Below are 18,588 nucleotides of genomic sequence, written 5' to 3' on the forward strand. Positions count from 1 at the left end.
GGGAGTGTTTTTATTCCGCAGTGATTGAGCCGCCATATTTTTCCCCAAACGATCATTGGAAAATTCATCTTGGTGAAATCTAGGGGGTCTCTTTGAACGTAATTTACACGTTCGTTCCTCAATTTCCCACCCCTGAGACCTAATTACCGGCCCGGCAAAAATAATTATCTGTCGATTGACCGTACCATTATATTTTTTGAGGGCCTACAGGGGCTGGCATTTAGTTACCCGTAAAACGCGTTTTTTTCTAGGGAATTCCCTAGGGACATGTCGGTCAAAAATCCCTCCACCCGGGCCTTAACTGTAAGTTCAAGATCGTAACCACAGAGGATGGTCGAATTTGGAAACACCGGTTTCGGTTCTGTGGATTGATTTGCCATTCTAGAAATAATTTCATGTTCATCGGTTTTCACAATCCCCGGCACTTGGATACGAGTGGATATGAGTTGTATCGTTCTTTTGGCGGGCATTAATATCCATTTTGGCGGTTGAGTAAAACCAAGGAGAATTCATCGAATAATATCTGAGGCTGAAATTTATTACTAAACTGGAGACATGGGTGACAAAGATGGTGGTGAGTTTGATGATATTATTTGATGGATTTTGTGGAGGCTTAATGGCAATGAATAAACGTGCTATTGGTAGACTCAGAGGTATACCTGTGAACAATATCATTTTAACGGTCGGCAAATATTTCTGCAGGATATCTATCATTCCATCGTTTTTCCTTTGCACTTGACTCCAATTATTAAATACTCGAAATTAATTATCGGGATAACTTAATTGGAATCACAATGGATGAAAGCGATTAGGCGATGCGGATATGTTTGGTCTTCATATACCCCATTATTTCTTAATCATAAAATTAAATCATTAATAACCTCACAGCAAAATTGTCAGTTTAATAAAATTCCCAGAAATAAAACGACCAAAGAAAATCAGATTTCAATTTTATGTATAAAAAATCAGGGAAATTAGATCATTGAATAGGATAACTTAGATAAACATTGGATTTTTGTTTTGAAGAGTCATTTTGGAAGATGGAAACAAGGAACTTGCAAAAAACCTTATTATGTGCCAAAAAAGATGTTTCAACACTTTTCTTTTAATCTTAGTTTATTGATATCTTTATACAGAAATTTTCCATTTCTTATTATTAAATGAGTATTATTTTGGAATTTAGAGAGTGGTCTTAATTGAAAATAGTCTATTTTAATCCGTCCCGCCCTTTGTTAATTAAATTTTTATTTTCTTCTCGATGAAGACCCGAATGTACTATCTATTGAACGTAATCCTAGATTTGAATTGATTCTTGCTAGTCTAAAATATACAAAGACCTCGGATTAAATTTGTCTTGCTGAAACCACTCGACTGGCTATAAAAAAATGATTAAAAAACGAGGAAATATTGTTGGAGGAGAGTAAATCACGATATTGATTTGAAAGGATCTGCCGAGTTTACAGAAGAATAATTAAAACAGCCAGCTTATCAGCCACCATGTCCTATGTAAAAGGTAGAGGAAAAGAATACATTTGACAGTTAATAACAATATAGATTCGAAATGGAATGTCAAATGTTATCGGTGGTAAACTACATATTTTTCATTATATATTATATATTTCCTTGTAAAATTAGTAATTGCTATCCTTTGGAAACAATATCCCTATTTATCCCCCTTCAACGTTTTTTCCTCTTGATTATTTTTTTTATAACTATTGGAGGGATATTGACAGAACAAATTTACTCCCATGTTTTTATATAATATAATATAATAATAACTTTATTTTTCTTTGGTGTTACAGTACATATGTTTTTCACCTTCTCCGCTTGCTCCATTCTTAATTTATGTTTTGATAAATCTATTAGCTTATTGATTAGGATTTTATATATTTTCGGCTAAAAAGATTCAAGCCAAGCTAAAAATCTCGTTCTATAAATCGTTCATGCCGGTCTCTATACTTTTTGGGTCGAGTAAACTTGGACTGGATCCATTCTATGCTGGACGAACAAAAGGAATATTTTTTATATAATTTTAGAAAACTAAAATTGTACTTTAATAGTTGTCAAGATAGCCATTGTTCCATTTCACCACGGAAGGTTTGGAAGCATTAATAAGCCTTCTGTTTTCAAAAACAAAATATTAAATGCAAGATCTAGATTATTTATGCTAGATTGTGCCTTATGTGAATAAGTCAAGAATATTTACATTTCTGGCTCCTTTACCCAACTGTTTATACCATTATTATTGGTAACGATTGGTAATATCGAACGCCAGATAAAGGTAAAAAGATTATTCAAGTCAATTCAAGTAACTTTGAAAGAGAAAAGATTTTATCAACTTTGTTACTTCTTATTTTTCTTCGCAACATATCCATTATTGGGAGATTTTTGAATATTCGGTTAGTTTCTTACTGTTTTCTTACTGGGAAAAACTTTTAATTATCAATCCAGCGGCTGAATTCTTCAGTTTTACCTCTTTATCAAATATCCCTGAGTAACAACGATTGCCACTGTAGAAAATTAGTTTTTTTTCTCAAGTTTGTAATAAAAAGCTTTTTAGATCTTTACAAATCAAAATGACGTACTGACAATTTTCAAGAAACCGGGAGGTAAAATCTGGGAGAACGAGATTTCAAACTTTTAACTCCATGAATTATTTACCTTTGTTAACATGTATTTTTCATGCTGAAAAAGTTACGCTTTGAAATTGTTAAGCAAAAAATATATAAAAATAGGCATTGGCTTATAAAGCTATTTCGAATATTTATAGTTTTTTCGTAGGTGCTCTCCCACTAATTGAATTATGGTAACATATAGAAAAAAGGAAACTATTCTGCGTTATTAACTATCCCTGAACCATTCTCATTTTTTTTTGTTTCAATCAAGACTTAAAAAAAACTTGTTACTCTCTGTACCGAATACAAGAATGGTATTTGTCCGTCATTGACATTTGATAATTTCACCTAGAAATGAAGCGAAATGGAAGCAAGAAGAAATCATATTCTTAGAAAGTGTATATTCGAGTTCCATAGTTCAGTTTCTAAAAAGTTTATTAACATGAAATCAAAATTTGATTAATTACTAAAGCTCAAGTTTGGTGCGAAATCTCAACACCGCTTGTGGAGTAATTACTCAGATATTATGAAGAACATATTTATCAATATCTCAAGAACTGTGGGACTCATTAAATTCCGATGATTTTTTTTTCCAAATCAGTTAGAACATGCCCATACTCATTCATATAGAGTTGTTTGGGCATATTTGCGATTGTACATTTTAGTTTGCTTATAAATTTCTTGTACATATAATAACTTGAGGAACCATTAGAAGAGGACTATGACATAAGGTTTTTCATGGAAATTGTAAAAGAAATTTGTTATGAATTAATGAAAATTAGAGACGCTTTGCATAGCAGACGAGGTGTCAAATGTTTATTCCTGTCAGTGTAACATGGCCTATTAAGGATGTTTTGCTGGTATTTTGTTATTTTTCCTGTTTTTCTGAGATTTATTGAAAACTATCGATCGGATTGGGATATGAAAATATAGCGCTTGTCCGTTCCATCATGATGGATCCTTTCATAAAGTTCCATCCCGATACACTAATTGTAACTTTTCACTAGAATTTAATAAAAAATCAATAAATTTTAGTGAAAAGTTATAAAAATTGGTGTATCGGGATGAAACTTTGTGAAAGGATAAATCATGATGTAACGGACAAACGCTACATTTTTATATCTCAATCCGATCGATAGATTTCAATAAATCTCAGAAAAATAGGAAAAATAATAAAATACCGGCAGAACCTCCTTAACGTAACCTATCAATTGAAAGCCGGAAAATCGGTGTTTCGAACTTGTCAATTAATTAAAATGTTCATTTAAAGCGGAAACTTTCGACGACGCTGTTGAAGAGCGTGTGATAAACGAAGAATACAAAATATGGAAGAAAAATACTCCTTTTTTGTACGATCTCGTGATGACCCATGCTCTGGAATGGCCATCGCTAACAGCTCAATGGTTGCCAGACGTAACTAGGCCGGAGGGCAAAGACTACTCAGTCCATCGTCTCATTCTGGGTACACATACCTCTGATGAGCAGAATCATCTCTTGATTGCGAGTGTTCAACTGCCAAATGAGGACGCCCAGTTTGATGCCTCTCACTATGATAACGAGAAGGGAGAGTTTGGAGGGTTTGGATCGGTCAGTGGAAAAATTGAAATCGAGATAAAAATTAATCATGAAGGAGAGGTGAACAGGGCTCGATACATGCCCCAGAATCCTTGTGTCATTGCTACTAAGACACCATCAAGCGATGTCCTCGTTTTTGATTATACCAAACATCCTAGCAAGCCTGATCCTAATGGAGAGTGTCATCCTGATCTTAGGTAATTCTGCACGAAACATTATTATGAAGCTATCAAGACAATAAAGCAGCCTAAGGGCCGGATGGAGTATTTTGGAAAGATAATTTACTCCAAAATTGGAATTCCTAATTACTCCGCCAATTAATTGTTTTTTCCGATAATTGTCAGCTAGCGCTCTAGTCGTTGACAACCGCTAGAACGATAGCTAACAATTATTGAAAAAAAAACGATTAATTGCCAGAGTAATTAGGAATCCCAATTTTGGAATAAATTATCTTTTCCAGATAATTCAACCGGTCCTTAACGTTAAATATTTAAATAGGTCTTCGTTTTTAATCTAGAGAACTATGCCATATCGTAAAGCTATGTAAAAACTATTTTTATCTGTTCTCTACGTAATTTATACTATGTTTTCTAATATTCTATTTCGATTATTGATAAATAGATTACGCGGCCATCAAAAAGAAGGTTATGGTCTCTCCTGGAACCCCAATCTAAACGGATATCTTCTGAGTGCTTCCGACGATCACACTATTTGTTTGTGGGATATAAATGCAACTCCGAAGGAAAATCGTGTCATTGATGCTAAAACCATTTTCACTGGACATACTGCTGTCGTTGAAGATGTTGCCTGGCATTTGCTTCATGAATCACTATTTGGCTCTGTTGCTGATGATCAGAAGCTCATGATATGGGATACTCGGTAAACTATTGAAATCATAATTATATGTAGTTCATTTCATTTTTCACTTACCATTGGTAATTGTGTGGCAGTAACTGTTGCAGTCATTACACAAATTATTTTAAAAAAAAAACAAAATTTCCGATTGTTAGCGAATGGGTCTCTCTAATTTATGGGGCCTTTAAACAAAAAATTGGAAGTAGTAGTTGCAGAAAAATGAATAACAACGCACAATTGAGCTTCGGTAAAAATTCAGAAGCCGTCGGAAACAGAACTTAAAACATAAATTCTTAAAAACTCGATTCATGCGTTTTCGAATCTTTGCAAACAATTGACCTATCGTAAATTATATGTTGTTAATTAGTTATCAGTAAACTCAAGAGAGCCAGTACACTCAAAACTCTTTTATCATATTCATTAATGTTCATTGGAATGGTTTGCACAACCCCAAACCCATTACAAATTTTGCAATATTTAACACTCATCTGATAGATATTTAATCAACTGAATTATATATCTATACAACTTCCAGTTGAAGTTCAAAATAAAAAAAAACTGATACAAATCATTTTTTATATCATTCTGTATTATTCGTAGAATTAAAGAGAAAACTACATTTTTTTCGGAAATTACAAATAAAATGTATGATTAATTATGGTGAATATGCGCTACCAGAAAAGACGGGAAGGCGATAAAAGTAAATCTTTTGTCTTATTGCACGTAGACGACTATTTAAAAAAAATTATATTATTCGACCTTTCCATTTTTTTAAACAATATTATCCATAAATGAAGGGCACTCATTATAGTCTGAGTTAAGGATTAATAATTACTCGCGTGTAAAATTTGCTTCGAAATGTAAACGTGGTAATTAGTTTTTACGTTATGGGCAAGTGACAGATTTTAACTACCCACTTTTGCGGTACAATTATGTGCTTATTATAAAGTTCTTATTCTGCCGGGTGGAAGTGAACTAAAAATATTGTGAAAAATATTTTTAAATCTAGAGAGTGCGAAATAATGTAAACTTTTCACAATTTTTGAAGGGATTTATGCTCATACTCCTTCCTAGTTCATGATCCTGAACATTTGTTGCTGTAAATCATGCATTTTTAATTTCCTCTCTATTTGAAGGACTTCTCCATAATATAATAGTACATAATCATTTTCATATTGTCTGATTTTACCCCTGCATTTCTTTTGGCTAACGCCCCGTTAGTAGTACAGGATAAATTTTTCATTAATTGAAATTGTATGATTTTTTTTCACGTTAGATGCAACAATACAAGCAAGCCCAGCCACACGGTGGATGCCCATACAGCTGAAGTTAACTGCCTGAGCTTCAATCCTTACTCCGAATTTATTCTTGCAACTGGAAGCGCTGACAAGACTGTCGCTCTTTGGGACTTGCGAAATTTGAAGCTGAAACTTCACTCGTTTGAATCACACAAGGATGAAATCTTCCAGGTTCAATGGTCACCGCATAACGAGACAATACTCGCCAGTAGTGGCACTGATCGTCGTCTTCATGTCTGGGATCTCAGTAAGATTGGTGAGGAGCAGTCTAGCGAGGATGCTGAAGACGGCCCACCTGAACTTTTGGTAACATTTTTTTTTCTCCTTACTTCTAATTTTAAAAGTTGCAGAATACAATTCCTTTACACATTTACTCGTCAATTTCTCACTGGAATAAACGACAAGTGAACTTTAGGAGATGTTTTCTTAAAGAATGATATATTCAAAAATTATAATTATTTTTTCGTTTGAAATCTACGAAAAATTTCTTATGAAATTATGTCTTGAAAATATTAGAGAAATTCGTTTTAAAGCCTCAAACAATTATTCAATAATTAATATTGTTATTAACGATTCCATTCAACTCATCAATGTTGAATTCCTCATATATATATATATATATATTTGTATGTATATATGAGGATATATATTTATATTGACATTTATTTTTATATCGGTTCATTCTGCACAGTTCAACACATTGTTTTGATTTCGGCTTGGCAACGGAATTCTATGCCGATGACGTATATCACGTTGTCCTTGTCGCAGGACATCTTCGATAATTCGCGACAATTCAGACACCCTCGAATATTATTGCCCTTGTCGCGGGAGACACTTACGTTACAGCTCTCATGTATAAATCCCTCTCTTTTCCATACGTTTAATCGAGCGTTCTAATTATTAATTCCTCCCAGCGTACATCGACTGCCACATTTTTTTCTTCTAGAATTTAAATTTTTAATTGTATGCTTATACAAAAAATACTGCAAAAATATTGATCATTTCTAAAGTGATGATTTTGAATTGTCAAGAGAAAATTACACGATTTCGATTTTTTCACAACTACCTAACGTTTCCCTGTTAAAACCTTTAAGACCTCTAGGTATTCTCGTTTAATTACTTGGTTTGTTCTTTAACAGTTCATCCATGGTGGACATACAGCTAAGATTAGCGACTTCTCTTGGAATCCCAATGAACCTTGGGTCATTTGTTCAGTCTCTGAAGACAACATAATGCAGGTGTGGCAGATGGCTGAGAATATCTACAACGATGAGGAACCCGATACACCAGCCAGTGAACTCGAGGCCGGTGCTTCATAGATGAATGAAAGGAATTCCTCTTGCTGTTATTACCTTGTGTGACGTCTCAGCAAACTATTGGTGAAAACGTAAATCAAATTCGTACTAACGAAACGAAGCAAAATTTTTTTACATGTCTCATTCAATTATTGAAAAATTGCCGAAGTAACTTTCAACATTGATGCATTTTTTAACTTTAGAAGGAACAACCGTCTACAAATTTTTGACAGTCATATGTGGTAAAATTTAAACATAAGCTCGGTTTAATTACTACTAATTGAAATGATTGAAAATCCCACAATGATTTTTCTGTTCTTCAATCTCACTTCCGTTTCATTTTTCTTGTTTCAAGAAGAGAAATTAAGATGATCGGAATATTTTTTCTACTTAGTAAATAAGTTTTTCTGTAGTAAGATATGTAATGAACAGAATGGGATGTTCCAATTAAGGCCCGCATGGACTATCCATTGAACATAATCTTTTGCTAAAATGTGATCTTGTTAGCCTATAATCCATAAAAATTTGGGATCAAATTTGTGTTGCGCGAATCACTCCAATGGTTGTAAAAAAAAAGTAATAAAGGAGGAAAAATTATTGAAGAGCGCTAACCCGCGATATTGATTGAAAGGGATCTATCAAGTTTACAAAAAAAATATAAACCATTCCCAGCTTACCCTTACGTCTAGTTATCACTCAATCCGGCGAGGAGCAATCATAAGGTGTCTATTTTTTATCATTCTTTTGTAAATTCGATAGATCCCTTTCAATCAGTATCGCAATTTAGTGCCCTTCAATAATTTTTCCTCTTTTCCCATTATCTTTCGATTAGCTGCCGAGTAATTCCCGCAACATAAATTCAATCCGAAATTTTAATATATTTTAGGCTAACTAAATAACATTTAAGGCCCGGATGGACTGTCTGGAAAAGATAATTTACTCCTAAATTGGGACTTCTAATTACTCCGTCAATTAATCGTTTTTTCCGATAATTGTTAGCTAGCGGCCTAGTTGTTGACAACCGCTAGAACGCTAGCTAACAATTATTGAAAAAAACGATTAATTGCCAAAGTAATTAGGAATGCGAATTTCGGAGTAAATTATCTTTTCTAGATAATCCACCCGAGCTTTAAACAAAAGATCACGTTCGATAGATAGCCCATGTGGCGTTTACGTTAATTTTCACCTTCCATGCATTGCAATTATTAAATTAAAAAAAATTTAAAAATCTTGAAGAATCACATTTCTGTCTTAATTATGGGGCGAAAAAATATAGGCGGACGATATTTGAGGCGCTATCAGAATATGTCAAGAGAATTTCATAAAAAGTTCAATTGTATGGAAACTCCATGAGGTCCAGAAAATGAGATGGAAGACAAACAGGAAAATATGGTGAATATCTTACTATTTTGAAAACAATTTTTCTGAATTTATCAACGTTAGAAAAAAAGATGTAAGAGCTATTTTAGTTCACACACTTGCCTGCAGAAAACATTCTTTCGTGAATTTCTACAATTGATTTTTTTTTATAAGTTTACCTTCCATCGGAATTTTGGCACAATACTTTAAAAGGGTTTAGTAAAAATATATTCACAGCAAGATTGAAATTTTATTCGGATACATGTCTCTCTTTTCATCGGACTAGCCAATAAAGAAGAAAATGTTGAGATTTTTTTATGATTTTCACAAGCCTTGCACTAATTTATTTATCACTCAACAATCTCCAGCTCCTTTCATCGTTTTGCAGTATCCTCAATTTACACGTATTAAATTTATTCAAGAGCGACCATATTAATACCAGTATAAATAAATTATTAATTTATGTCGTATGGTATGGATAAATAATTAACTAATTTAGTTATCAATTCGACAGAAGGATCATAAAATATAACAAATAGAATTTTTATTTGAATTTTTATTCATTCAAATAATCCCTTTGAAAATGCATGGCGCGGGAAAAATATTCTATGAAACCTTTTTTATAATGAAAATATTCTCCAAAAATAATTTCAACAGTTAGAATGGGTAGTGGTCGAGAGTCTGACATTTGGTGAAAATAAAAAAATTCGCTCATTGAGTTTCATCACTTCACTGATTAATTGATTAATTATAGTGTTGTACTCGTTATTTCATTATACATCTTGGTGATGAATCGCTCGTTGCTGGTTGGCTGGACTTGTGGACTCTGCAGTGATATTATTTCTTCGGGAATCATACTGGGAATTCTGGAAAACGTCTTAAATTAGTGGAACCATTACACAATTTACAATTACACAATGGTGTAACGAGTACTTGAATGTGTCGTAATAATGTCACAGAAACACATATATATTTTCGAAGGGTATTTGGAAATCATTTCTCCGATCGTAATTTCGATTAACGAATTAAAATGTGAATTATAGTACACAGAGAGAAATATTCAATAAAAATTACGTGTATTTTCTGTAATTCTGGAGCGAAATGTGGTTGTTGGAAATTTTATGGAACTGTCACGTAATTTTTATCTAAAGTCATGAAATTTTTCTGAGGTGTTCCGTAAATTTTATATGAATTATCGGTGAAAAATTACGATACCGTCACTTAAATCTTTCGAATCGACTCCGTAATCGGTAAGTGAACTAAAAGTTCCGTAATTTTGACTAAATATTTCTTTCCGTGTAAAGACATCGAATAGGATATCTCAGAGATGATAGGGCAGTGCAATTCCCAGTAAAAACGAATATGTGGTTGTGAGAGCTCAGGTGAAGAGGAGACCCGACAGCCCCCCCCCCCTGCCTAGGTCGGGTGTGCACCAGAGGGACCGTAGGGGGAGGCCAGCCCTAATCAGGGGGAGTCCTACTTCGCCCCAGGTAACCACCTCTGGTCAGGGCCAGGTCTTTAAAGCAGAGAGATCTCTGCCCTCGGAGCTACTCCAGCTCGCAACCTCCATTAGAATAAATTTCTTCAAGCCATGAGGTTTATCACTGCACCACCCTCGGGAGATGCCCTGTGCGTAGGCAAGAGTAGCCAGGGAATATTCAACAGAAGCTTGGTGGTGGGAAAAGTAAAATAGGCAAATTTTCAATTGCTCGAATGGAGACTTTTTTTTAATTACAACATTTTTGGTCGTTACTTTTACTTCCAAATGGAAGCTTTGTATTCAGCCATATTCAAGTTCCCGATTTTTTGTATTAGGGTAACTAAATGTAGCCTAAAAAGTCCGAATCTGCGGTTCTTAGATGGTATCGGTATGGGTGCGTGTGTATGCGTGTTTTAAAAATTGCTTTTCTCTTTTTTTTCGCCATGGATTGATGGAATACCATGATTTTTTCAATTGAATATATACTTTTAAAAGCTTCATCTCTTGACACTGATTAGTTCTGAAATTTCCATGATGATTTTAAAAAATCCAAAATTTTCCACTGAATAGTTTTTTTTCGTTTTCTTAAATTTCTTCACGAAGGATCCATAGAATCTCACGAATTTTCCTGTAAATATCGATTTCCATGCGGTGTAGGTCGGTGTAGTGATGGAAGTCAGTATGGGAGAATCGGTGGAGGAAAAGACATGCCCTGAGGCAGTTCCTCTCAAATTTTCTTATGCACTCCACCTGATACGCCCCCATGTTCTAAAATATCTCTGAACTGTACGGTAATAAGGGTCTAATCAGCAGAAAATAGCAGATGATTCTTCGGGCATAAGCAAATCTGATGGAGTCGAATGAAACTGCTAAAGGTTTATTAAAACCTCTGATAGATTTCCTCCAATAATGGACGGGAAGGGTTCAGTAACAACTACACCTACCACAAATTGAAATATTCTCAGCAGAAATTCATGGTAATGTATCTCAATAGTGATAAAGCCGCAATATGGAATTATTCGGGAATTTACTGATAATGAATTCTATCTACCCTACGGGTCTAATTTGGATTGGAAATTTTACCGTTTAGGCGGAACTCAATAAATCGCCTGTATCACGCGAGACGGTCTGTTGCATGCAAAAAAAATAATAGTGGAGTAATAGATAAGAAACTGCAAATAGTTGCCAGCGAGAGTTCTTTAAGGACCGGTTGGATTATCTAGAAAAGATAATTTACTCCAAAATTGGGATTCCTAATTACTCTGGCGATTAATCGTTTTTTTTTTTAATAATTGTTAGCTAGCGTTCTAGCGGGTGTCAACGACTAGAGCGCTAGATAACAATTATCGGAAAAAACAATTAATTGGCGGAGTAATTAGGAATCCCAATTTTGGAGTAAATTATCTTTTCCAGACAGTCCGTCCGGGCCTTAAGGAAAGATAACATACCTTCGACTGCTATTGTGACGTTTTACAGCTTCGAGGAGTGCCGAAATCGATGGTGAGAGTATCGGATGAAGCATCTGGAATAATTAAATGCCCTTCTATTAGTGAATAAATAGAGGTAATTAAGGACATAAGATTTGTATAACTTTGACATACTTGTTTAGTCATTTAATATACACTCCATTATGATAAAAAAATGAATGTAAATATCTACATGCATAGAATTGCATGGATTCGGATGGATATTATTCTTTAATAATTTTATAAACTTTTTGGGATTGCAAATAACTTATAAAAATTGACGCACGTTTACCGGTGCATTTCGCATTTCGCGCAGATCGATGTTACGGAATAGGTCGTGCACCAGCAACTCCTCGACGCTGGGATAATGACCTCCTGATTGATTGAATATGAGGTCCATCAAATCAGCAACCTACGGATTTATTTTAGTCCATGAGTATTGGAAATCGAATAGTGAAATTAATTAAAACATAGTTAATAAACATCAATTACTTTCACTTTATTAAGAACGCACGAGGGAGAATAACGTCTGAAATCTATCAATATCTCCAAGAGACTAAAGACTGGCCACAAAGACCATGAGAACATTCGTCACCGAAGAAAGAACCCTCCAATGATTTCTTGTGAAACCATTCTTGTAATTATTATAGATCAGTTCAATATATTTCTATGAATTTTAAATTGATATAAGAATGAGTATAATTATTGAAAAGAATAAAGTTTACAATGATGTACCAAAAAGGAAGATTAGGAGATAAGATTGAGAATTCAATACGACCTATTTTGATAATGTCTAGGGAAGTACTGCATTCGGAGAGAAATATCAGCGAAAGTTCTTGTAGGTAAATAAATTTAAGGAAGGTATATTCTTTATTAACTTTGAAATCTGCGGAGTTTTTAATGGATATCGTAGTGCTTCGAACGACGGATCTTACAGGGAGAGAAAAGTCCAATAAAAATTAGCTAAAAAACACGTAAAATTTACGAATCCATTCTTTTGGTGAGAGATCCGAAGATGTACTGGACGTTTTAGATTTTTTTCTTATATTTCTATAGAAATTCACCTAGAATCATTTTCGCTTGAGAATTACATGAAGTACTTCGTAATTGTTCGTAGATATTTCTCTACGTGTAAGAAATTCATTCGAGGTCGTTTCTCTGATTCATCACAACTGTTTTTGTGTATTCTTCTTGATTTATAATTTTATAAATCTTTTGATAATGTAAAGTACTTTATGTCATTGCGGCCGGTAAAACGCGTTTCTCACCTCGCTTCGCTCGGATAAAAACGCATTTTCGGCCACAATAACATAAAATAGCATCATAGCTACGGCGAAAAAAGTGATTCTGACTCATGCGCGTTATAATCCTCGTCTCCGACTCGGACTATAAAATCGCATTCGTCAGATTCCCTTTTTCCGTCCTAGGCGTGAAAAATACTATTCTGAAATGAGAGGTTTTCTTTTTCTATTTCGTTATTTGAGTAAATCTTTTTCCGTCCAGTAGACTAACAAGTGAATATCAAATTTTTTAATTAGTCTACTGGGAAATACTGTTTTAGTATCATCATAACAAAAAAATAAATCAACAATCTGCAGTCAATCCTTTCTGTTTATTACATGTCCAGATTGCATGCAAACGTTGAAAAACCATAGGAACGTTTGTCGCAAAACATTCAATTATCTATAAAAGAAAAGTCTTCGTATAAATTTCGGTGGATATTAAAGGGTACACCTTCGACTAATTATTTTATCAAATCTGCAGGTCAGTGCAGATCGATATATACTCTGAAGGATTTTCATATTGATTTTCTCGCTAGACTTTTTAAATTGTACCTTTGGGTATTTTTCAAGATCTGCCATCTGAACTGGAGACGGTTTGAAGGCACACAGCTCGTAACCCGTGCACATTTCGAAAAGCATATGACCTAAAAAAAAATATATTTATTCAATACAGAAAAAGTCCATTTTCTATAAAGAAATGAAAATTTTATATAGCCTGTTTATTCAAAGATAAAAATAAGAAAGTCAAAGACTGAAGAAAACTGGAAAATAACTCAATTGGGATTAATAAAACGTACGCCTAATCTTACTCTCTCCAAGCTAGCATTCAATTTATTTTTGAGCTTTAAGTTTCGGATAGATTATTTCAGTAAAAACTGATAAGTAATCTTCATCTCGACTGGGAAATAACATCGCCATGTTGAAGAAATAAAGACGCTTGTGACCGCGTGCCGAATTATCAATAATTAGTAAGGACTTGTGCGATCTCCATATCAATTATAGATTATTAATACGTTATTTGTGGCAAAAGTATAAATTAACGTCCTCATCTATTTTCCATCGCTACGAAAATAAAAATCGACCTTCACAAATTTGTACGTAAATTTTTATTTTTTTATAGAATTTATTATACTGGGTGAGTTTTCCTAAAAAACAGCACCGCAAGAAATATCAAAAAGATATATACTCCCTTCAAACATCGACACCAATTGGAATTGAAATCGGCAGAAAGATTCGGAAATATTTGTGTTTTCTCGAAAATATTTTTTCAACAATAACTCTAGTAATTATTATAAGAGAGGAATCAATGATCGCTTAAAAAAATGATATTGATAGCCTCTTAATCGTCTCAGAATATGGAGAGAATCGCATAAGTTATATTGTATATGAAATTATTTTTCATCTTATGTAAAATATTATGAGCAATATCAATGAAATGATTTTCTTTTCTCTAAGCATTCTTGGTCAAGTCAAAAGATGATGGAACTACCCCTATAATTTTCCATTTTTCAGAAAATCCATTCGGAAGCTTGTGTCTAATTTATTAGCAAGAGCTATACGCAGTTCCTTATAATGGCATTACCCACTTGTTTCGTTAAAATTTCAGTCGATAGAATTGCACCATGATACTAGGTTTATATTTTAAAAATGAGAGTAGAGTCATAGAGTCAATATGTCAATATTTTTTTAATAAAATCTAATCTAATTTCAATCAGTGGTTAACTAAATTCCTCATTTTTTCTTTCATATACATAATTAAAAGATAAAATTATCGAGAATTTGATTATCAGTTGAATATCGATTATCTAAGTCGAATGGTGTCATCCTGTTGGCTGAAATTTGAGCGGAAACAATAATCAGTAGTAATACCCCAAGACCTTCAAAATTATCGGATATTGGAGGGAAACTGGAGGGAAATATCCGATTAATTTTCAACGTCGAGGGGTATTTGGCCGGATTATTTTTTTCATTACAATTTCAAGCAATTAAATGTGTGGCATTTAAGGTCATATGGTATAAGTAAAACGGTTTTACACGGAGAGAAAAATACGTCATTATTTCGTCTGAGTCCATTCAAAAATTAGTGTGCTATTCACCAACCCATGGGACCAAACCGAGGTCAACAAAAAATTCGGATGTGGCGCCCCAATTTTTAAGGGAGTTTCACGGAAAAGTAGCGTAAGTTCTTCAAAAATTAGGGTGCCACATCTGAATTTTTCGGGTGGGTCATTCGAATTTTTTGTTGACCACGGTTTGGTCCCATGGGTTGGTGAATAGCACACTAATTTGTGGTAGAATTTTTTCTCAGTGTATTAGGAAATCTCAATTTTCAATTTTTACAACCAGACACTTTTGGGGTTTGAAACGCGTACAAATTGTTTATCAGATATTTTCATTGTTTAGCAACAAACAGGAAAATATTCGAAAAATATCCGAAGTAAAACCGTTTTACTTGTACCACGTGACGAGAAATGCCACCATTTGATTGATTGAAATTGGGATGAAAAAAAATAATCAGATCAATTTTATCTGCAACAAGATATTGCAAATTGACTCTTCCGTGATCTTTGACAATCACTAAGTTAAAAATGTACTTTTAGTGTGATTTGGATTATGTCTCAGAACAGTACCGAAGCAAATGCTGTCCACAGCTACTCCGGGTATAGGTCGCGATGTGACAATTGGATGAATCCGACTGGTAAATCCCAGAAGTGAATTTTCAAGTCCAGCAAGACGTGCGACACCATTTTGAATAACAATATTGCCAGAGTGCAAGTGTGTCACGGTTGGAAAACCACGGTCCTTCAGGAATATTAATGCTTCGAGAACTTGTCGTCCCATTTGTAGAATCTGGGGTGATGTCAGACCTTTTCCACGGGATGAATACTTGTGGCTCCAATCCGCATTCCAGCAGTTTCTTTCAATCTAAGAATTTCATTTTTCATTAGCTGAGAATAATAAATGTGAATTTTTTTACACAGAAAATTGTGTTTATCTATCGTTAAACCGTTATTCATCACAAAAACAAGAAAATAAAATAGAAAAAGTACAAAATGATATGTGGGTCTCTCCAGTGATGGTGGTGGTGCTAGAATAGTTGGACACTATCGAATCGTTTCGTTAGAAACCTAGAGGAGAGATAACCCTCCCAACTACCTCTTTTCCTTGGTTGCCATTTGCTCCTCATTTGTTTGCTCAACAGGGCCTCATCCCGATGATTGTCTGATGCTTAAGGTTGTTGTCGCGCGACAGTCTCTGTAAAAAGTTTATCCGCTGTAAAACGGGCCAGTTTAGAACACAATCTTTTAGCGGTATATAGTCTCACTTGATTGATTGCATTGTGCATGGATAGCTAAAGCATAACTATATATTTTCCATATTAACTATTTTCAATTATATGAATTTATGAATTTCCGATAATTATATTCCGTAAACCAAACGGTCAATCGATTTGATTTTTTTTTCTGTATTTCCTCCCACGATGTATATTCCACGTTTTCTTTTATTTCTGAAACTGTCGAGCCGTTGATTTTTAAAAAATTCTAATCGGCAAAACTCCATTTAAACACGTGTTAAATCACTCGAATTTCAAAAATTTATATCTCAAGTTCAAAACGGTCAATTGCAAACGGAAAAGGCTCATTTTGTTGCTAATTTTTCAAACTATTCACCATAAAATTTTTAACGAAAACTGTCGAAAAAAAATTCTACGCGACAACAACCTTAACCAGTAGAGACTTATGGAGTCTTCATCGAGTCTAAAGACTGTGAGAGTATCGCGTTTCGATTTCTCCATGTGGAAAATTCAGGGTACTGTTGCAACAATTTGTCAATTGCCTTCCGAATCTCCGAAACAGTAATTCCTACCATGGAGATGTGCTTTATTGTACTCTCCCGAAAATTATCTAGTGGTTTCTGCAATTCTTTATGATCACTTGAAGTGTCTAGATTGGGTGTCTGTAATTGTTCGTGCAGTTCACGTACTGTCACGTCAACCGCCTCGTCCTCCGATCTTGGACTATTTGAGCTGTCAGCTATATTGATTGGCTTATTTTAAAAAATGATTCGTCTGTCAAAAGAAATTAGTTCTGAAAATTACTCTCTAATTCTTTCGATGTACTTGCGTCTCAAGGTCGGATTGCTCGGTGGTAAGTTGAGGAAGCACACTAGCGTTTCTTCCATTACCGATTCTATAATCTCAATGGGAACCTTCGATTCCCTCAACTCAAAAGGACGTGGTACAAAAAAATATATGGCCAATAATGGGATCCTCAAAGGCTTGAATTTTCTTTAGAGATCTTTATATTTGGGCCTCGTTCACCTGTTCAGTCGCTGTATTACGTCTTCCTCCAGATAGGAGGTTAAGGGAAAAGCCAAAATGCTCGAAACTCAAACTCTAATTGTGAGAGAAATATTCTCTCGGGACAGGCTTAACTGTTCCGACCGGGAGGTAATCTTCGCTCAAGCTTGAGCCGGCACGCTTCAAATGCTAGGGTAGCCTACCCTCAGAGGGTAGGAATTTCTCCGAATTTTGACGGAAAATAGACTCGTCCTATTAAGGGACTTCCCCAATTTCACTTTTTCCATTACAATTCTTGTCATTCTCACAAACGTCAATAATTATACTAATTCACAACATTGACTGCCTCACCCGAAATTTGACAATAACTTCGACTATTAATTCCAAATAAATTCCAAACTAATTCTCTATAGATTTACATAATTTTTGCAAAAATTCAAATGATTTCCAAAATAGAAATTCACGAAGATCAATCGTCCGAGCTGGACTGAACCAATAGCGTGAGAGAACAGTGTAGAAAATTCATGTAAGATATTCATGGAAATTTTGACGATCTCGGAGCAATCTCCAGGTCGAATATGGAATATTCTTCTTCAGACTTCGCTAGTCATCGAACTGGTCGAGTGTTGGAGAGTACAACTCTCCAGGTCGCTTCTCAGACCAGGTTAACCTCAGTCAATGATCTCCAGCAGCTGGAGACGTTGGATCCTTGGTCGAAGATATCTTCTGCACCCATTCCATTAGCATGGGCTCGGAGAGGAATGCCAGATGCTGATTCTCCTCTACGGGACCATTTGGGCTTCTCCAGGTCTCAAAAAATCATGACAGCCTCTTCTCTTTCCAGTCGGTCTCGAAATCGTCGAGTCCACCATTACGATTATTTCAGAGTATTAACAATAAATTAGTGTTGGAACGAGAAGTAAACTTTCGTTCCTCCTACTCGCAAGTGAGAGGAGTCACCCTTGCCTCAAATTTGATTCCTTTTCCAAAAGAACTCTTAAGGCCCGGATGAATTATTTGGGAAAGATTATTTACTCCGAAATTTGGACTCCTAGTTACTCC

The 18,588-nt window shown here is 34.6% G+C and overlaps 2 protein-coding genes across 10 annotated transcripts in view; one reads left to right on the top strand and one right to left on the bottom strand.

Annotated features, from left to right (window-relative positions):
- Positions 1 to 251: 251 nt before the first annotated feature.
- Positions 252 to 8,580, top strand: Caf1-55 (chromatin assembly factor 1 p55 subunit). Its single transcript, XM_011311020.1, has 5 exons — positions 252 to 574; positions 3,886 to 4,387; positions 4,812 to 5,069; positions 6,322 to 6,649; positions 7,483 to 8,580. Exons 1-5 carry the CDS (start codon positions 556 to 558, stop codon positions 7,660 to 7,662), a joined length of 1,287 nt encoding a protein of 428 aa, XP_011309322.1. The 5' UTR covers positions 252 to 555; the 3' UTR covers positions 7,663 to 8,580.
- A 643-nt stretch (positions 8,581 to 9,223) lies between these two features.
- The window catches only part of Slob (Slowpoke binding protein), an 18,566-nt gene continuing 9,201 nt past the window's right edge, over positions 9,224 to 18,588 (bottom strand). For 6 of the 9 annotated variants that reach the window (XM_011311023.1, XM_011311022.1, XM_011311030.1 and 3 more), the window contains 5 exons: positions 15,857 to 16,151; positions 13,779 to 13,870; positions 12,230 to 12,355; positions 11,926 to 11,999; positions 9,224 to 9,863 (listed from right to left, as the gene is read on the bottom strand). In XM_011311023.1, the coding sequence (XP_011309325.1) occupies positions 9,746 to 9,863; positions 11,926 to 11,999; positions 12,230 to 12,355; positions 13,779 to 13,870; positions 15,857 to 16,151 (705 nt within the window). In that variant the 3' untranslated portion in view covers positions 9,224 to 9,745. Of the gene's footprint in view, positions 9,864 to 11,560; positions 11,606 to 11,925; positions 12,000 to 12,229; positions 12,356 to 13,778; positions 13,871 to 15,856; positions 16,152 to 18,588 lie in introns of all 9 variants that reach the window. The other 3 variants (XM_011311026.1, XM_011311025.1, XM_011311024.1) reach the window with 3 other exon arrangements.

The sequence above is a fragment of the Fopius arisanus genome, unplaced genomic scaffold (assembly GCF_000806365.1).
Source record: "Fopius arisanus strain USDA-PBARC FA_bdor unplaced genomic scaffold, ASM80636v1 scaffold00081, whole genome shotgun sequence".
In the NCBI taxonomy this organism is placed as follows: domain Eukaryota; kingdom Metazoa; phylum Arthropoda; class Insecta; order Hymenoptera; family Braconidae; genus Fopius; species Fopius arisanus.